The sequence below is a fragment of the Dromiciops gliroides genome, chromosome 6, assembly GCF_019393635.1.
Source record: "Dromiciops gliroides isolate mDroGli1 chromosome 6, mDroGli1.pri, whole genome shotgun sequence".
NCBI lineage: Eukaryota > Metazoa > Chordata > Mammalia > Microbiotheria > Microbiotheriidae > Dromiciops > Dromiciops gliroides.
In genome coordinates this window covers 273,511,549-273,527,038 of record NC_057866.1, presented here as the reverse complement: position 1 = coordinate 273,527,038, position 15,490 = coordinate 273,511,549, and the positions used below count along the sequence as shown (strand labels likewise).

The 15,490-nt window shown below is 42.6% G+C and overlaps 1 protein-coding gene across 4 annotated transcripts in view; it reads left to right on the top strand.

The window, feature by feature from the left end:
* USP53 (ubiquitin specific peptidase 53) overlaps positions 1–15,490 on the top strand; it is a 56,347-nt gene that overhangs the window by 21,969 nt on the left and 18,888 nt on the right. Inside the window, exons 3-8 of one of the 4 annotated variants that reach the window (XM_043973178.1) lie at positions 526–618; positions 6,330–6,464; positions 9,531–9,644; positions 9,731–9,813; positions 13,505–13,610; positions 14,041–14,187. In XM_043973178.1, coding sequence (XP_043829113.1) covers positions 526–618; positions 6,330–6,464; positions 9,531–9,644; positions 9,731–9,813; positions 13,505–13,610; positions 14,041–14,187 — 678 coding nt within the window. Of the gene's footprint in view, positions 1–525; positions 619–769; positions 969–6,329; positions 6,465–9,530; positions 9,645–9,730; positions 9,814–13,504; positions 13,611–14,040; positions 14,188–15,490 lie in introns of those variants that run through there. The other 3 variants (XM_043973181.1, XM_043973179.1, XM_043973180.1) reach the window with 3 other exon arrangements.

Here is a 15,490-nt window from a genome sequence, read left to right as displayed (position 1 = left end):
GCTGTGATTTGTGTTGGCAGAGGCACTCCCTCCATTGATGGAGGTCCCAACTTAGCCCGGACTCCATGATATCAGAGATTTGTGAATTTCTGTGGCCACAAAGTGGACCCAAGGGCCCACTGCTCATGATCCAGAATTGTCAGTCCCAGGCGAGCATCTTCTTGCGATATACGCATTCTGACAGATGCAGTGCCCGGCATGAAGAGAGTACTTATAGAATCCTACTGTGTGGCCACTCGTGCCCGTGAGCTGGGTACTGCTTGCTGGAGCGTAGACCCTGCATAGTTTGATCTGCTCAGTGCCAGGCACAGGGGTCCTCAGACCACCTTGAACTGGGGTGTTTGCTACAAATTGTCTGAGTGTCTTCCTAGGGAAAGTGTTCTGTAGTGCCTCTTTTCTTATTGATGATAAATAACAAAGAATAATGATTTTAGAAAGGATAAAATACTCCAATCCAAGCTGTTGCTTTGCAGAAAAAAGGTCCTCTTAGACTCTTCCTGATAATATCTGGCTTTTTTCTTTTAGGTTTTATGGCAATTGGATATATTCCGCCGGAGTTTACGCATTCTGTCTGGACACATTTGTCAGGGAGATGCCTGCATATTTTGTGCTTTAAAGGTAAACTCAATGATACTTAGGAAAGTGGTATCTTAAGTGGTTGGTGCTCTGCTTTTGGAGGAAATTCGGGCTTTGGATAGAGATTTTAATGTGTCTTTTTACCCATTTGTCTTTGTTGAAGTATTTAGGAATACGTGCTTTATTCAGGTTTGAATGGACACTCAGTTTTAACATAAAGGGAACAAAATGATAAAATGACAGAAATTGACACATTTGGAGGAATCTGAAGTAATTTTCAAGCAACAACTTATTAATTTTCATTCAAGAACTTATGATGTTAAAATTCTAGCCATTTTGGAAAATTACACAAAATTAAGACACTGGAAAAATCAAGACTAGAACTCTTAGAGGTAAAAGTTACCTTCCATTTCCTTTTGATGAACAGTCAGAAAATGTGTGTCCTGTTATTTTAGCTCCTTCCCTTGACCCCCCCCACCCCCCAAGTTGACATTTTCAAATGCATTTCTAGCTTAGATTTTTTTTTCATTTATTTAGAATTTTATTTTCCCCCAAATTACATTTGAAACATTTTTAAAGTCCATCTTTAAAACTTCATTTTCCAAATTCTCTTCCTCCTTCCCTTATTCCTCACCCCCTGGCCCTTAAGAACCCAAGCAATTCTATATAAGTTATACATGTTTAATTATGCAAAACATTTCCCCATTAATCAGGTTGTGAAAGAAAACCAAAAAAAATCCCCCAAAAACTTAAGAAAAAGAAACTAAAAAAAAATGCTTCAATCTGTATTCAGACACCATCAGTTCCATTTCTGGAGATGGATCACATTTTTCAGAAGTCCTTCAGAGTTGTCTTGGATCATTACATTGCCAACAATAGCCAAGTCATTCACAGCTGATCGTCTTAAAATATTGCTGCTACTTTGTATACAGTACATCTCACTTTGCATCAGCTCATCTAAGTCTTGCTAGGTTTTTCTGAGAGCATCCTGCTCATCATTTCTTACAGCACAAGAGTGTTCCATGCCACAGTTTGTTCAACCATTCCCCAGTTGATGGGCCTCTCCTCACTTTCAAATTCTTTGCACCAGAAAAGGGCTGCTGTAAATCTTTTTTGTCTGTATAGGTCCTTTAACATTTTGTATTTCAGCTCTTTTTGGATCCTGACCTAGTGGGATTACCAGGTCAGACCCCGTGCATGGGTTTATAGCCCTTTGGCCATAGTCATCTAGCTTGGATCGTAAGCCATTCGAAATTCTCTGCCCTCTGGATTCTGAGCTCATCACTGAGCTGAAGCTGCTCTCGCCAGTTTCCCTTGATTTCTTCGTTGCTAAATCTAATGGCCTTTTCTCAAGCCTGATCTTTCTCGACTCCACCAGCCCTAGGACTGTCAGTCCTCTTGAGGGTTTTGTGGCCCTGCTCTCTCCTGCTTTTCCTCCCTGGACTCCTTTGCTGTGGCTTCAGGCCCCGATCCCGAGTCCTGGTGTTCCCCAGGGCCCTCTTCTCTTCCCTGGCTGCACTGTCTCTTCAGTCTCATCAGCTCCCTTGAGCTCAGTTTTCATCTTTGTGCAAATGATTCCCAGATCTACTTGTTGCTGCTCCTGCAGGCTCTTGTGCTCCAGCCAGCAAGCATTTGTTAAGTACCAGGCCCTGTCCTAGCCCTGGGTGTACAGAGGAAGAGACCACAGTCTAATAGAGGTCTCCTCAGTTGCCTGTTGGACATTCACACTGTAGACACCTCACACTTAGCATTTCCAAAATGGGCCCTCTCTCCCCACAAACCCTCCCTTCTCCCAGTCTTCCCTGTCAGTATTGAGGGCACTGCCCTCTTCCCAGTCCCTCAGGACTGCTCACTCTCACACCTCGCAGATCCACCTATTGCTAAGTCCTGTCCTCTCTACTTTCACACCATTCTTCCCTCTTTGACACTGCCCCCACCCCGGTGCAGACCCTCGTCCCCTCGTCCCCTCGTCCCCTCGTCCCCTCGTCCCCTCGTCCCTGGCTGTGGCAGCAGGCTCTCCGATCTCCAGGGCCTCCTCCGATCAGCTGCCTTGCTGACCTTCCTGGAGTGCAGGTCTGACTGTGCCATCCCCCTATTCACGTGATAAACTCCAGCGGCTTCCTGTCATCTCTAGATCAAATACAGAATGCTCTGATTGGCTTATCATGCTCTTCGTGACCTGGCCCCCTCCTGCTTTTCCAGCCACCCCTCCTTGTACTCTTGGACACTGGTCTCTTTGCCCGTTCTGTGCATTTTCATGGCCTGCCCTCGGGCCTGGAGGACTCACTCACCTCTGCTGCTGAGCCTCCTTGACTTCCTGAAATGCTGCCTCCTCTAGGAGGTCTTTGCTGGTCCTCTCGTCACCAGTGCCTTCCCCTCTCATGGTCCTGCACTTCCATCTTGTAAGCCTCCTCTGTTCCTTGTTTTCTGCCCCATTAGGGTGTGAGTTCCTTAGGGCCAGAACTGTGTTCTTGTGATTTTCCCAGGGTTTAGCATGGTGCTTGACACATAACAAAGAGATGCTTCTTGACATTCACGTGGTGATAATTGAATGTTGTTTCAGCTAGAATTACTAAATCAGTGCCTAGTTGTGAATTATTATGAATGTAGATAAAACAGCCACTGAATTCTGAATATTTCCGGCCCTTGGAATTGTGGAAACTGGCTTAATCTCTTAAGTTCTGATGAAAGCCTTGAAAAAGGTTACCATTTTGGAAGTGCTTCTGAAAGCTGTTTTTGAAAAGTCAAATACTCCCATAAGCAGGCATGTTTTAAAGTAGTTTAAATCAGCCCCAAAGTTAGACTAACAAAACTGCCACCACCTCAGTCCTTGAAGGCCACACTGGGAGGGGGCCTCTAGGGCTGTGACTCTAAAGGTCGGGCAGGCCCACAGACAGCAGCCCCCCAAGCTGTCCTTCCCTTACATCCCCAGGCTGGACCTCCAGCCTCCCAGCTTGGGAGTGTTGGCCAGGGCTGGGCCTTCTGCGGCATGGCCTGCGAGAACCCAAGTGGAGGATCTGGGGAATGAGTCCTAACGCAGATCGCGCCTTAGGCTCTACAAAGCTCTCTGCAGCCTTCTGTTGCCAGTGGGTAGTACTTATTTTTGGAGTGTTGAGGGAAGAAAATTCCTAAATAGTATCTTGTCCAGCCAAAATGCCAACCTTTGTTGAAATTCAGCGTCTCAGATGACTGTTTTCGATGCTGTCTTATTTCCCAAGATAAGTCCTTGTCCTCAAGAAGCCTTCTGCCACTAGAGTCAAGTCAAACCAGCAAGCACTAAGCACCTACTGTGTGTCAGACACGGTGCTGGTAAAGGAGATCTGATGTACATCAGTTGCTGTAATGCAGATTAGACTGTGATAGTGGGAAGGAGAGAACGAAACCCAGCGGGGGCATTAAAGGAGGCAGGGGTCATTTCCAGCGCAAGGAAGGTTTGACCAGGGGAGGAACACCAGAGCTGGGCTGGAGAAGTGCCGAACACCTCGAAGGCCACAGACACCTTGGGTGTATCATCTTTGTGGGTAACCCCAGGGCGTGTATAATGTGTCACTTAATGTTGGAATGAATAGTATAAACATTCCAACATGCAGATTTGGGGCAGGTGCCTTTTTAGGTGTGATAATGGAATGGAAGGGGAAGGCAGTGGGAGTGTGTGCACTGAGAATCCCTGTGGAGGGCCTGGAATACCACACTAAGGAGGTCATTGGGAAGTACTGGAGGTTTTGTGCAGGGGAGGGATAGGATTAGAATAATGATGGTATTCAGGACTCGTTTCCCACTTGCAGTGGAAAAAAGGATGGTTCTGAGGCCACTGCAGGTCCGGGGTGACGGGGCTTGAATCGAGGTAGTAGCCATGAGATTGGGAAGGACAAGCACGGCAAAGGGAGAGTTTACAGGACTTGGCCAATTAGTAGAAGGAGGAGGGAGAGTCAGGGCTGACTGTGAGGTGCCAACCACAGATGCCTACAAGGCATACGTTTGGTTTGAAATGGATAGAGTTTGAGAGGCTAATGGAACTAGATCTGAAGAGACTTGGAAAAAAGCTCTGAAGAAAGGTGACAGATTGGAGTCAACTCCTTAGTGTTTATCGAAGCCGTGAGAGATCACTGAGGGAGAGAGAGAAGAGGGCTGAGAACAAAACTTAGGATGGAAGGAGGAAAAGAAGCCAGGGAACAGTTACAAGGAAGAGGGAATGTCTGTGGAGCAGCAGGAAGGGCAGGGAGACTGAGGAAGGAGAAAAGGCCTGTGGGCTTAGTGAAGGGGGGGTCATTCGTGACCTGGGGAAGGATGGCTTTAAGAGAGGGCTGAGGGTGACAGGCAGATTGTCAGTATCGACTGTTTCTGGGAGTTTAGCAGTGAAGGGCAGGAGGAACAGAGAACAAGCATTTAATTGATTGGTTGAGGCTATTTTTAGAGAAAACCTGACTGCTTGTTGGGAGCCCCTGCTTCAGGGAGGGAGAGAGATTGGGGATGTATGAGAGGTTGGCTGAGGGATGGAGTTCCAAGATCAAGGTCGAGGAGGAGATGAGGAGAAGCCCCCCCCCCATGTTCTCTGACATTGAAGAGTGTGGGGGGGTGTGCAGATTTCAAGGCGTAAATGCTGGGGATTGAGGGAGACCAGGGCAGGAGCTGGGATCTCAGAAAAGCAGAAAGGGAGGGGTGTGTAAGAGGGTGGGAAGGGAGGATTGAGGGTCAGCTGGTCCACGTCCCTGACTAGTGCTGGTAGGAAACTTGAAAATGATTTTTCTATGATCTCTGTGGGTAGATATCAGAAACTTTACTCTTCTGTCAGAATTTCTCCACAAGCCTAGAAATGGTCATGACTGTTCCCACCAATGGGCACATCCTTAAAGCCAAAGTATTTAACATGGGCCAGGTCAGGACCTAAAAAACTTGTTTTAAAGCATCTCATTCAATGGCCTTATTTTCTTGGCCACAGACATTTTTGAATATTAAGATTTCATTCATTTGTGGTCTTTCAGCTTGCAGTGGCAACTTCTCACATCATCCATAATTAGGAAGTGTGCATATGTGCAAAGTCAGCATCAGGAGTCCAGGTCCTTGTGTGTGTTCTTTCACCACTTTTTGCTTCAGGAGAAGTTCTTCCCCCCCTTTCCCCCACCCCCAATTGCCTATGATTTCCCATGAGCACCTGCAGCTTCAGGCCACCGTCTGGGAGCATACTTTGTCTGTAAACTGTGATAGAAGTTTTTGCCAACTTTGAAGAATACAGCTTTGAAGTTTCAGTTCCTATGTTATGATGCCAGAAATTTCAACTTTATTGTGTTAATATTTTTCCCAAAATAAGAATTATCCATAAGTTATTACTCTAATTCATTTGTGAAGTAATAGATTGTGGGAATTTTTTTTAAAGAGGTATTTCTTGAAGGTTGGTGTTTTTGTTTGTTTTTTTTTAAATTTGGCTTTAGCAAAATGGTCTATTTTCATTTGTTTGTGTGTCTACTTTTGTGCTGGTTTTTTCCTCTTACAGCGAATTATAACTCTTCTTGCCCAGCTGTCTATAAAAAGTGTCCTAGAACTTTGTTGTTAATGTAAACAGTTCTAAGTTACAAAATTACACAATGCTGTTTATAAAGAGTTTCAGAATGAGTTTCCAGAATGGCTTTCTGGACAAGTTTTAGATTTCACTGGATCCTGGGGAAGGGGTGGGGGGGGCGTTTAAAATGAAAATAAGAGAGGGTTAGTAAGGTCATCTTCTGTTCTTTTTCCTTGTTGTCCTGGCTGGGGGTCAGACAATATTTGCACAGTTTCAGCACAGTCGAGAGAAAGCGCTTCCCTCCGATAATATCAGGCATGCCTTGGCAGAGAGTTTCAGAGATGAGCAGCGGTTTCAGCTTGGCTTTATGGACGACGCTGCTGAGTGCTTTGTGAGTATTCTTCAAGGATTCCTGGCGTGGGAGGGTATGTGCGTGAGTGTGCGTGCAAACGGGCCCTGAAGTGGTGGCTTTTCCAAGTTTTTGAGGCAGCTACAAAAGAGAGATTTGTAATGTAGCCTGACTAATGGAAGAGTGCCAGGTCCGGACCTGCGTGATGGTTTGAAGGTGTCCTGGGCTCAGTTGGATATTTGTTTGTTTAGATTCACTTCTTAAATGCTGACAAGTTGGACAACAGAGAAGCCGTAAAACTTGTTCAGGTCTTGAAGTTGTAACGATTGGAATGACGCCACCTGCTGGAGACTTACTGTAGAAGAGTTCCGCCCATGAAGCGAAGGTCTTTGAGGGCAAGACCAGGAGTCTTTTCTTTGGCATCAGGAAGTGACGCGGGCTAGTGGGAGGAAGAAGGAAGAGACTGGCGCTCGGGCTCACTCTCTTTCCTTGGGACTCTGGCAGAGAAGGGAGCTAAAAATGCGCTCTCCCTTTAATAGATAGGAATCTAGGCCTTTCTCTCTCTCTTTATCAAATTCTTATTCTCCTTAATAAACGCTTAAAAGTCTAACTCTTGCTGAAGCTTATAATTTATTGGCGACCACTCACTAGATATTTTAGACAGTTTAGCTAGAATTTTAGCCCTTAACAAAGTACCTTGTTGAATTGCTCTAATAGCAAATAGAGCCCTCAGTGTCTCTACGATGTAAATGGAACCATTTTCTTTAACATGAAAAACATACTTAGTGAGGTTCTTAAAAGAAACATTCTTTTCAAAAATGCTTTTCAAGCTAGCATTTTAACTTAAGTATTTCCACAGTATATAGATAGAGCTGGCATCTGAGTCTCAAAGACCTGGATCCCCAGTGAGGCCCAACCTGATTAAAATATCATTGACAAATGTTTACCAAAGTAAATAAAAAATACATTACACCATAGATAATGTTAATTTGTAGGTTTTTGTTTGTTTTGTTTTTAGGCAATTGGGGTTAAGTGACTTGCCCAGGGTCACACAGCTAGTAAGTGTTAAGTGTCAGAGGCCAGATTTGAACTCGGGTCCTCCTGACTCCAGGGCTGGTGCTCTATCCACTGCGCCACCTCGCTGCCCCAATTTGTAGTTTTCTAAGTCAGTATGTGGCCTTCAGGGATCCCTTCAGTTCAAGTTTGATACCACCCTAGACAGTTCTCTTCCTTGGTAAAGGACCAGATTTCAAAACAAAACATAGTAACTGAGCCTGAAAATTTTCCTTTCCTTTCATGGCATCTGTCATTGCTTCTCAATGATTCTTCTTTCTTATTGTCTTCTTATTCCATCTCTTTCTATTTCTACAGCTGTTACTTTAGGTTAGTCCCCCATTTCTGGATTATTGTAGAAGCTTTTTAATGGGTCTCTTTACCTTCAGTTTCTCTTCTCTGTGTTCCATTTTTAGGACTGATACCAGATTAGTGTTCCTACAATAATCCCTTCATTGTCACTGACCTACTAAAAAGCAGTAGCTCCCCATTGCCTACAGAGTAAAGTCTAAATTTAGCTTGACTTCAGAGGCCTTCCATGATTCAGCCCCAATGTAATTTTCTTGACATAAACTTCTCTGCTCCGGCCAGTCTCCAGTTAGTAAACAGTGCATACTTTTTTATGGCTAGTTTGTGCTTTTGTTTATGCTGTTTCCTGCTTCCTTGAGTGCCCTCCTCCCTTTTCACCTATCCAGAGCCTATCCTTCTCCCAAAGTAGGGTTTAGGTCCTATTTCCCCAAAAAGTAAGTGACCCTTGTACCTTAATGGGCCCAGAACACATTTTATTTGGTTTGACATTCTGGGTGTTTTATTTTTTGGGCAGGGCAGTGAGGGTTAAGTGACTTGCCCAGGGTCACACAGCTAGTAAGTGTCAAGTGTCTGAGGTCACTTGAACTCAGGTCCTCCTGAATCCAGAGTGAGTACTCTCCACTGAGCCACCTAGCTGCCCCCTTGGTTTGACTTAAACACCAAATAAAATCAACATTGCCTTCAAGATTACTCCCCTAAGGAATACTTCACTGATAAATAACAGAGGCATTCCTGAAAAGTTGTACTTTTAAAAAAATTTTTAGTGAGGCAGTTGGGGTTAAGTGACTTGCCCAGGGTCACACAGCTAGTAAGTGTCAATGTTCTGAGGCCTGATTTGAACTCAAGTTCTCCTGAATCCAGGGCTGGTGCTCTATCCACTGCGCCATCTAGCTGCCCCCTGTATTTTTTTTTCAAATTGAATAATATAAATGCACTAGGAAATATAAATGCATTATTGGAATGGAAAATAAGTTGCCCATCTTTAAAAACATGGTATCATAAATCATAAATCTCTTTGTAAAGGAAATGGCCTTCTTCCTCCCCACTGATCTGTTCTAATTCTTAGAATTATTCAAAGTGTGAGTAACCATATTTAAGTCTTAAGGTATTCCTCTGACCCTTTCTTCTTGTTGCCCCTGGACTGTGATGTTTGCCCAGGAAATGGTTTTTAGATGGGATCATCGAGCTTTGGGAAGCCATATCTTTTTTTACAATCTGGAGATCTGGTGCCTGTCACTTTATGCCCTTGTAAGCTGATTGCCCCAAGTGTCTTTTCAGTATTTGTTAAAGGCTGCTCCACATTTACTTCATTTAGTTGAAGTACTTCTCATTTTATGTACTGCTCCCTTTATTTCTCTCCTCCCCACCCACACTACATAGTTCCTCCTTATGCATTCTCCCCCTACCCTTGGCATATAGCATTGAGGGCCTGGACTGGCTTGCTTGCTTGTATTTGTAGCCGCAGAATTTAGCCCAGTAAGCACTGCTTACACAGACAGTGAATCAGAAATGCCTTTTCATCCAGTTGTTATTTGCAGATTACATAAAGGTAAATGACTAGACAGAATCCCTGTTTTGGTGGGTGCTGTGGATGACATTTCATTACGTTACTCTTTAGTCAGTTCTTGACTAATAAGAGCTTTATTTTCCAAAGAAAAACTAGACTCTCATAAGCTCTGTTACTGGTTTGATCAATTTTTTTCTTTATTCTTTTGTCTTTTTTTTTTTTGCTTATGACCAAATTAGGAAAATATCCTTGAGAAGATTCATTTTCATATTGTGCCAAGTAGTGACTCAGACATGTGTACCTCAAAGTCTTGCATCCCTCATCAGAAGTTTGCCATGACTCTCTATGAGCAGGTAGGGTCACTTCTGTTTATTTGGCATTATGATGTCCTCATTCCAGCCTTTGCAGACTAAAAAGTTGCATAACCTTTTGTCTGTAGTGTGTGTGCCGGACCTGTGGAGCGTCCTCGGATCCTCTGCCCTTTACAGAGTTTGTTCGGTATATTTCAACAACAGCCCTTTGGTAAGAAGCTGCTTACCATCTCTGTCTCTCTGTAGTTATTACCACAGACATCACTGCTCTGTTACAGCCTAATCCGGGACCCTTTGATCCGGGACCATTGATGTTGATGATTATTCTTATGGGGGGCTGGGCCAGTGCTGTCATCACTAGTGGAAGCCTGGGATAAGGAAGACTGGTCACCACCAATGAAGGGCAGCACCTTCTTTGCAACGGGGACCTGAGAGGGGAAGATACTGTCCAGGGGCCACAAGCCAGTGTATGTGTAAGGCGGGGGTGATATGACCCCAGAGCTTCCTGATACCAAGGACAACTTTCTGTTCACTCTACCACATTGCTTCTCTGGAGAGTAATATTACTCAAAATGAAAGGAACAAAATTAAAATTAGTTATATTGTAATTTTGGGGAGGAAGCCATGAAATGAAAAAAAAATACATAAAGAGAGATGGATGGCTTAGCTTTCTGGGGAAACTTAAAACCAATAATCCCCATGCCTGTAGGTTAGTGGAATTGGCAGTTTCAAAGTGAGGTGAAATTTTAAGAGGTGATCTGCTGTCCCCTTGGTGGCCATTTGTATGTGATGATTGAAATAAAAAGGATTCTTTTCTTTTTATTATGGGCCTACTAGAGGTTCTCCATGGCCATGTAGTAGACATGAATCAGTATGCTGGGGAATGGGTAGAATGCAGAAGATATTAACAATGTCAAGCAAGGTGGACTGGTTTTCATCTGCATCTTTGCAATGAGAACCAATGCCAAGGTGCTGTGAAGATCAGGACAGGGATATTTCACTCCACGGTGCTGGCTGTGCAGAGCACCCCTTAGGAAAAAAAGCATTTAGGAAGTATTTTCTGTGTTCTGGGTTCTGTGCTCAGTTTGGCCAAGCCCACAGCGGAGAGAGAACTCTGAGAGAAGGTGGCAGGCATTCTCAAGGCAGGCTCTGGTTTGGAGAGATGCTGGACAGGCCCCATAAACTTAAGGGATTGAAGGAGATTGGGTCCTCTTAAGTTCTAAGAAATGTGCCAAGCCAGGGTGATGAACAGCACACCAGCCATCTTACTTAGGGTGGATTGTAGTCCATAAACAGATAGGCAGGAGTTTAAACATCTAACAGAATGAGCCAGTTCAAACAGAAACTGAAATGGATAACAAAGTCTTTCAGTAGATCTGGATTCTCATAGGGTGACACCGGAGCAAATGCTATGGATGTCAGGTGGCTGACAGAAGCTGCCCCAAATGTCAGGACCAGGAGCGCCCTGTCTTAGAATCATGAAGTCACTAGAAACTGGAGAATGGTTGGGGTCGTGGGGAGCTAGAGTGGAAAAACCCTTTCCCCCTACCCTGGCCCCAGCAAGCCAATGGATAAAGTATGCAGTCATGGATTGATAGATCAATCAATCTGTATCTTTTATTGACTTGATTCTTTACTCCAGGGCTTTGATTTCATTGGTCTAAAGAGATGCCACTGTGCAGATTCACTCCACCAATAAAGGTGGCACTTGGTTTGTAGCCTAGACTTAGAGAGTTGGGGTCCTGCCAGTGCAAAAAGAGCTACTATAAATATTTTTGTGTATTTTGGGTCTTTTTCCTCTTTCCTTTTTAGGATATAGGCCTACTACTGGGTATGAATAATTTTGCAAAATTGGGGACAAAGTTCCAAGTTGTTTTTTCCAGAATGGCTGAACCAATTCATAACTCATCTTTGCCAGTCTGATGGATATGAGATGGAACCTCCAAATTATTTCACTTTGCATTTGTCTCATTTGTAGTGTTTCCCTACATTTTTTCATTTGACTCTTAATAGCTTAAATTTCTTCCCTTGAGGACTACCTATTGATAAATTTTGACCTTTTATCAGTGGGGGAATGGCTCTTATATACATTTGAATCCATTCTGTATGTATCTTGGAAATGAGACTTAATCTTATCAGAGAAACTTGCTGCAAATTTTTTTTCCTAGTTAACTCTTTCCCTTCTAATCTTAAGGCATCCTTTTCTACGTCTTAATTCTGGACTATCTGGACAATACTTGGAAATCACAAATGGACATAGGAAGTGGAAAGACCCAGAGAGATTGTAGGTCACCCCACTGTTAATTAGCTGTGGTAGAGATGAGATTGGGACACAGGCTTTCTGTGACCAAATCTCTCTTGTGTCTCCTATTGTACTATAATACCTCTCATGTACCCCACTTAAAAGCAGGTGCCATAAATAAAGGTGTTTTCCAAATGTTTGAGAAGAGTCTCCTCTTTGGAGTATGGGGTAAGGCAGGGGTGGTGGCAGGGTTGTGTTAGCTGTCTAATCGGGTCGCTTCCAACTCAGAGTCTCAGTAAAGCAGTTCAGTTTTGTTTCAATAAGTCTTTATTATGTTCCTCATATGTGCTGGGCACCAAGAGGCAAAGGCTAAATGAAATGGGAGTTCACATTTAGTTGGAAGGAGTTGAAAGTGTTAGTGCCCTGAGTCAACAAGAGCCATTGTTTCATTGGCATATGGCCTTGGAGCACTGGTGATGAACACAAACCAACCAATCACTGGGAAGGCGATGGCAGCTTAGCTGCCAGCATCTATTGCAGGAGTCTAGAGCTCAGGCATTTCTAAAGACCTTGGTAAGATACTCTAGGCCTGCACTCTTACTTGGCACCAGTCTGGGATCCTATAGATTTAAGGGGGTACTTGGACTTTTAGTATTTAGATAACTCTGTTTAAGCATCATCAGTCTGTTCTTAGCAATTCTAGTGTTTAACACAGTGCCTGCCATGTAATAGGCTCCTCATAAACGCTTGTTGACTTGGTTTCATTTGTAATCTTAATGTATTTTATTTATGTGTTTAAGAACGTTTTGAGAAAAAGGGTCCAAAAGTAGTTACTAACTGCAAAGTGGGACGGTGGTGGGTGGGAGTAGAACCAGAACTGGAACTTGGATCCACGTTTTCCATTGTATCATCCTTTAGCTCCTGAGGTTAAAGAACAACAAAATTGGATTAACTGATTTAGCTGATCCCTTAAGGTGTCATTGTCTGTACTGGCAAGGATGAGACAAGATAGAAACAGCCAGTGTTGGAGTCCTCGTGGGAGGGCAGGCACACCAATTCAAAGTTAGTGAAGCCATTTTGGAAAGCAATTTGAGATGGTGCCAAGAGAGTGATTATGATGTGACTTTGACCCAGAGTGCTCTTCGCCAGGCATAGGTACCCCCAAAGGAAGCTGAAGACAAAAGGCTCCTGTATTCAACCAGATGTTCATACACATGCTTTATGTGGTAGCAAAGAACTGAAAAAAAAAAAGTAGATATCCATCAGTTAGGAAACTAGTTGAACAAACTGATATGAATGTGATGGAGTATAATTGCAAGGTAAGAATCGGCAAATTCAGAGATGCCTTTGGATAATCTGTGTGAACTGATGAATACTGGAAGGCCATATACGCAATGTGGCTTTAAAGTTTTCTGTGCTCTTTAAATTACTATTCTTATGTCATAAATTCTTTTTACACATTTTATAATGAAAATAAATTATAAATGTAATTTCAATTTATAGAAATAAACTTGATAGTGAAATTTTCAGATAAACATCTGTTCCTATAAAGTAAAGGAGATTAGTTTTTGCAGCCAAAATATTTTTTACTTCTGATTGTATTATTTCATCCTTGTAAAGTCTGTAGTTCAGAATTGGCAATATTTCTTCTTATTTGTAGTAATGAGGTGGAAAAAATGATTGAAAGACATGAACGTCTGAAGCCTGAAATGTTTGCAGAATTGCTGCAAGCTGCAAATACCACTGATGACTTTAGGAAATGTCCTGTAAGTATCGGTTGAGAAAAGGGGCCTGCATTTGTGTGTCAGTCTTTTTTGGTATCTGAAGCTCATCACTTAATTTAAAATAAGAGCTTGTAAAATTCATGTGATTGTTAAAGTTCTCTATTCAAAACTCTCATGCTTTCTTTTTGCGGAAGAGAGTTTTTTGTTGCCAGTTGTAACTTTTGCTATTTTTTAAGGAATTAAGCTATCCTCGATTAACTTGCAAGTGATGAGAAATATATTGCAATAGAAAATAAATTCCTTACCACTCCAAAATTTTGCCTATTTAGCCTGGAATAAAAGTAAAATTTCTAACTAAAATATTAACAGAGTGAAGCTCAATTTTTTGTAATAAAGCTTAATATGTAAAATATGCATGAAACTCTTCTGTTTACATTTGTTTTTTAACTTCAATCCTTTTTTTCTACTCTAGAGTAACTGTGGCCAAAAAATAAAAATCCGACGTGTTCTAATGAATTGCCCCGAGATTGTTACAATTGGCTTGGTTTGGGATTCTGAGCATTCTGACCTGACTGAGGAGGTTGTTCGAAGTCTAGCAACACACCTTTACCTTCCTGGGGTATTTCCATTAATATCTTTCTGCTAATGTTTGATTTCTTAATGGTTTTCCCCTCAAAGTCAGAGGCATCATGGTGAAGTGAGAAGGGAGCTGGACTTGGACAGCCAAAGCGTGCATTTGACTGTCACTGTAGTGTGACATTAGCTGGTGGCCCTGGGTAGATTCTTTAACCTCTCATGGTCATCTGAAACATTTGGTACCTCAGGGTTGTTTTCAGGAAAGCCCTTTGTGATTATGAGCAATTCAGTTATTTTAAAGGGCTTTTTATACTTGATACATTTGATTTTGTTTACTTGATTTAACTTCTTTATTGTTTTTAAGGAGAACTTTTTTATCATAAAAGTATTTTATTATTTTCCAGTTACATGTAAAGATAGTTTTCAATATTTGTTTTCCTAATATTTTTAGTTCCAAATTTTTCTCCCTCCCTCCCCAAGACAGAAAGCGATCTGATACAGGTTATATATGTATGCTCACATCAAACATTTTTCTGCATTAGTCATATTGTGAAAGAAGAATCAGAACACAAGGGAGAACCCTCAAAAAAGAAAAAAACCAGCCAGAAAGTAAAAACAGCATGATTCAGTCTGCATTCAGCCCCATCCTTGATCTGACAGATGAGGGAATTGAGGCTCGGGAGGACTAAGTGATTTATCTCGGGTCTCCTAGAAGCAGGTGGCAGCATTGGGATGTGTAACGCCAGCTCTTTTCCCTTCTACCATACTGCTCCTCTAATGCATAGGGTCATGGCATATTGCGAGAACGGACTTCTGAGGCCAGCTAGTCTGACCTCCTTTCATTTTACAGAGAAGGAAACTGAGGCTTGTGGAGGTTAAGAACATCCAGGCAGTAAGTACTGGGGTTGGGGTGATCTTGATCCTAGATCCTCTGACTCTGAGCTCTTGCTCTTTCCACTGTCTTTGACTACCCCTGTGTGATATGAATGAAAGATAATTAAATCAGACTGACCATGGTAACATAATCTTATTTTCAAATGCTAGAAATGTTAGGAAGGAGTTTTGAATAGTACCTAACTGACTTCCCCTTACTAGCTGTCTCTTGTCCCGGCACACTGATCCCTTAGAAAGTTAGTGTCTTAATATTTCCCATCAGTAGACTAGTCAGTTCACAAAAACACAATACAAGTTTTCACCTACTCTTCACATATTTGGGTATTAGGCCATTTGGTTTTGAGCTAGAATTTGGAAAATCGGACGTAAAATTTTAAAATTCAGTGTTTAAATAAGTGTTAAAATGTTTACCTATGTTAAGTGCCTGCTGCATGTAAGGAGGCACTGTGCCA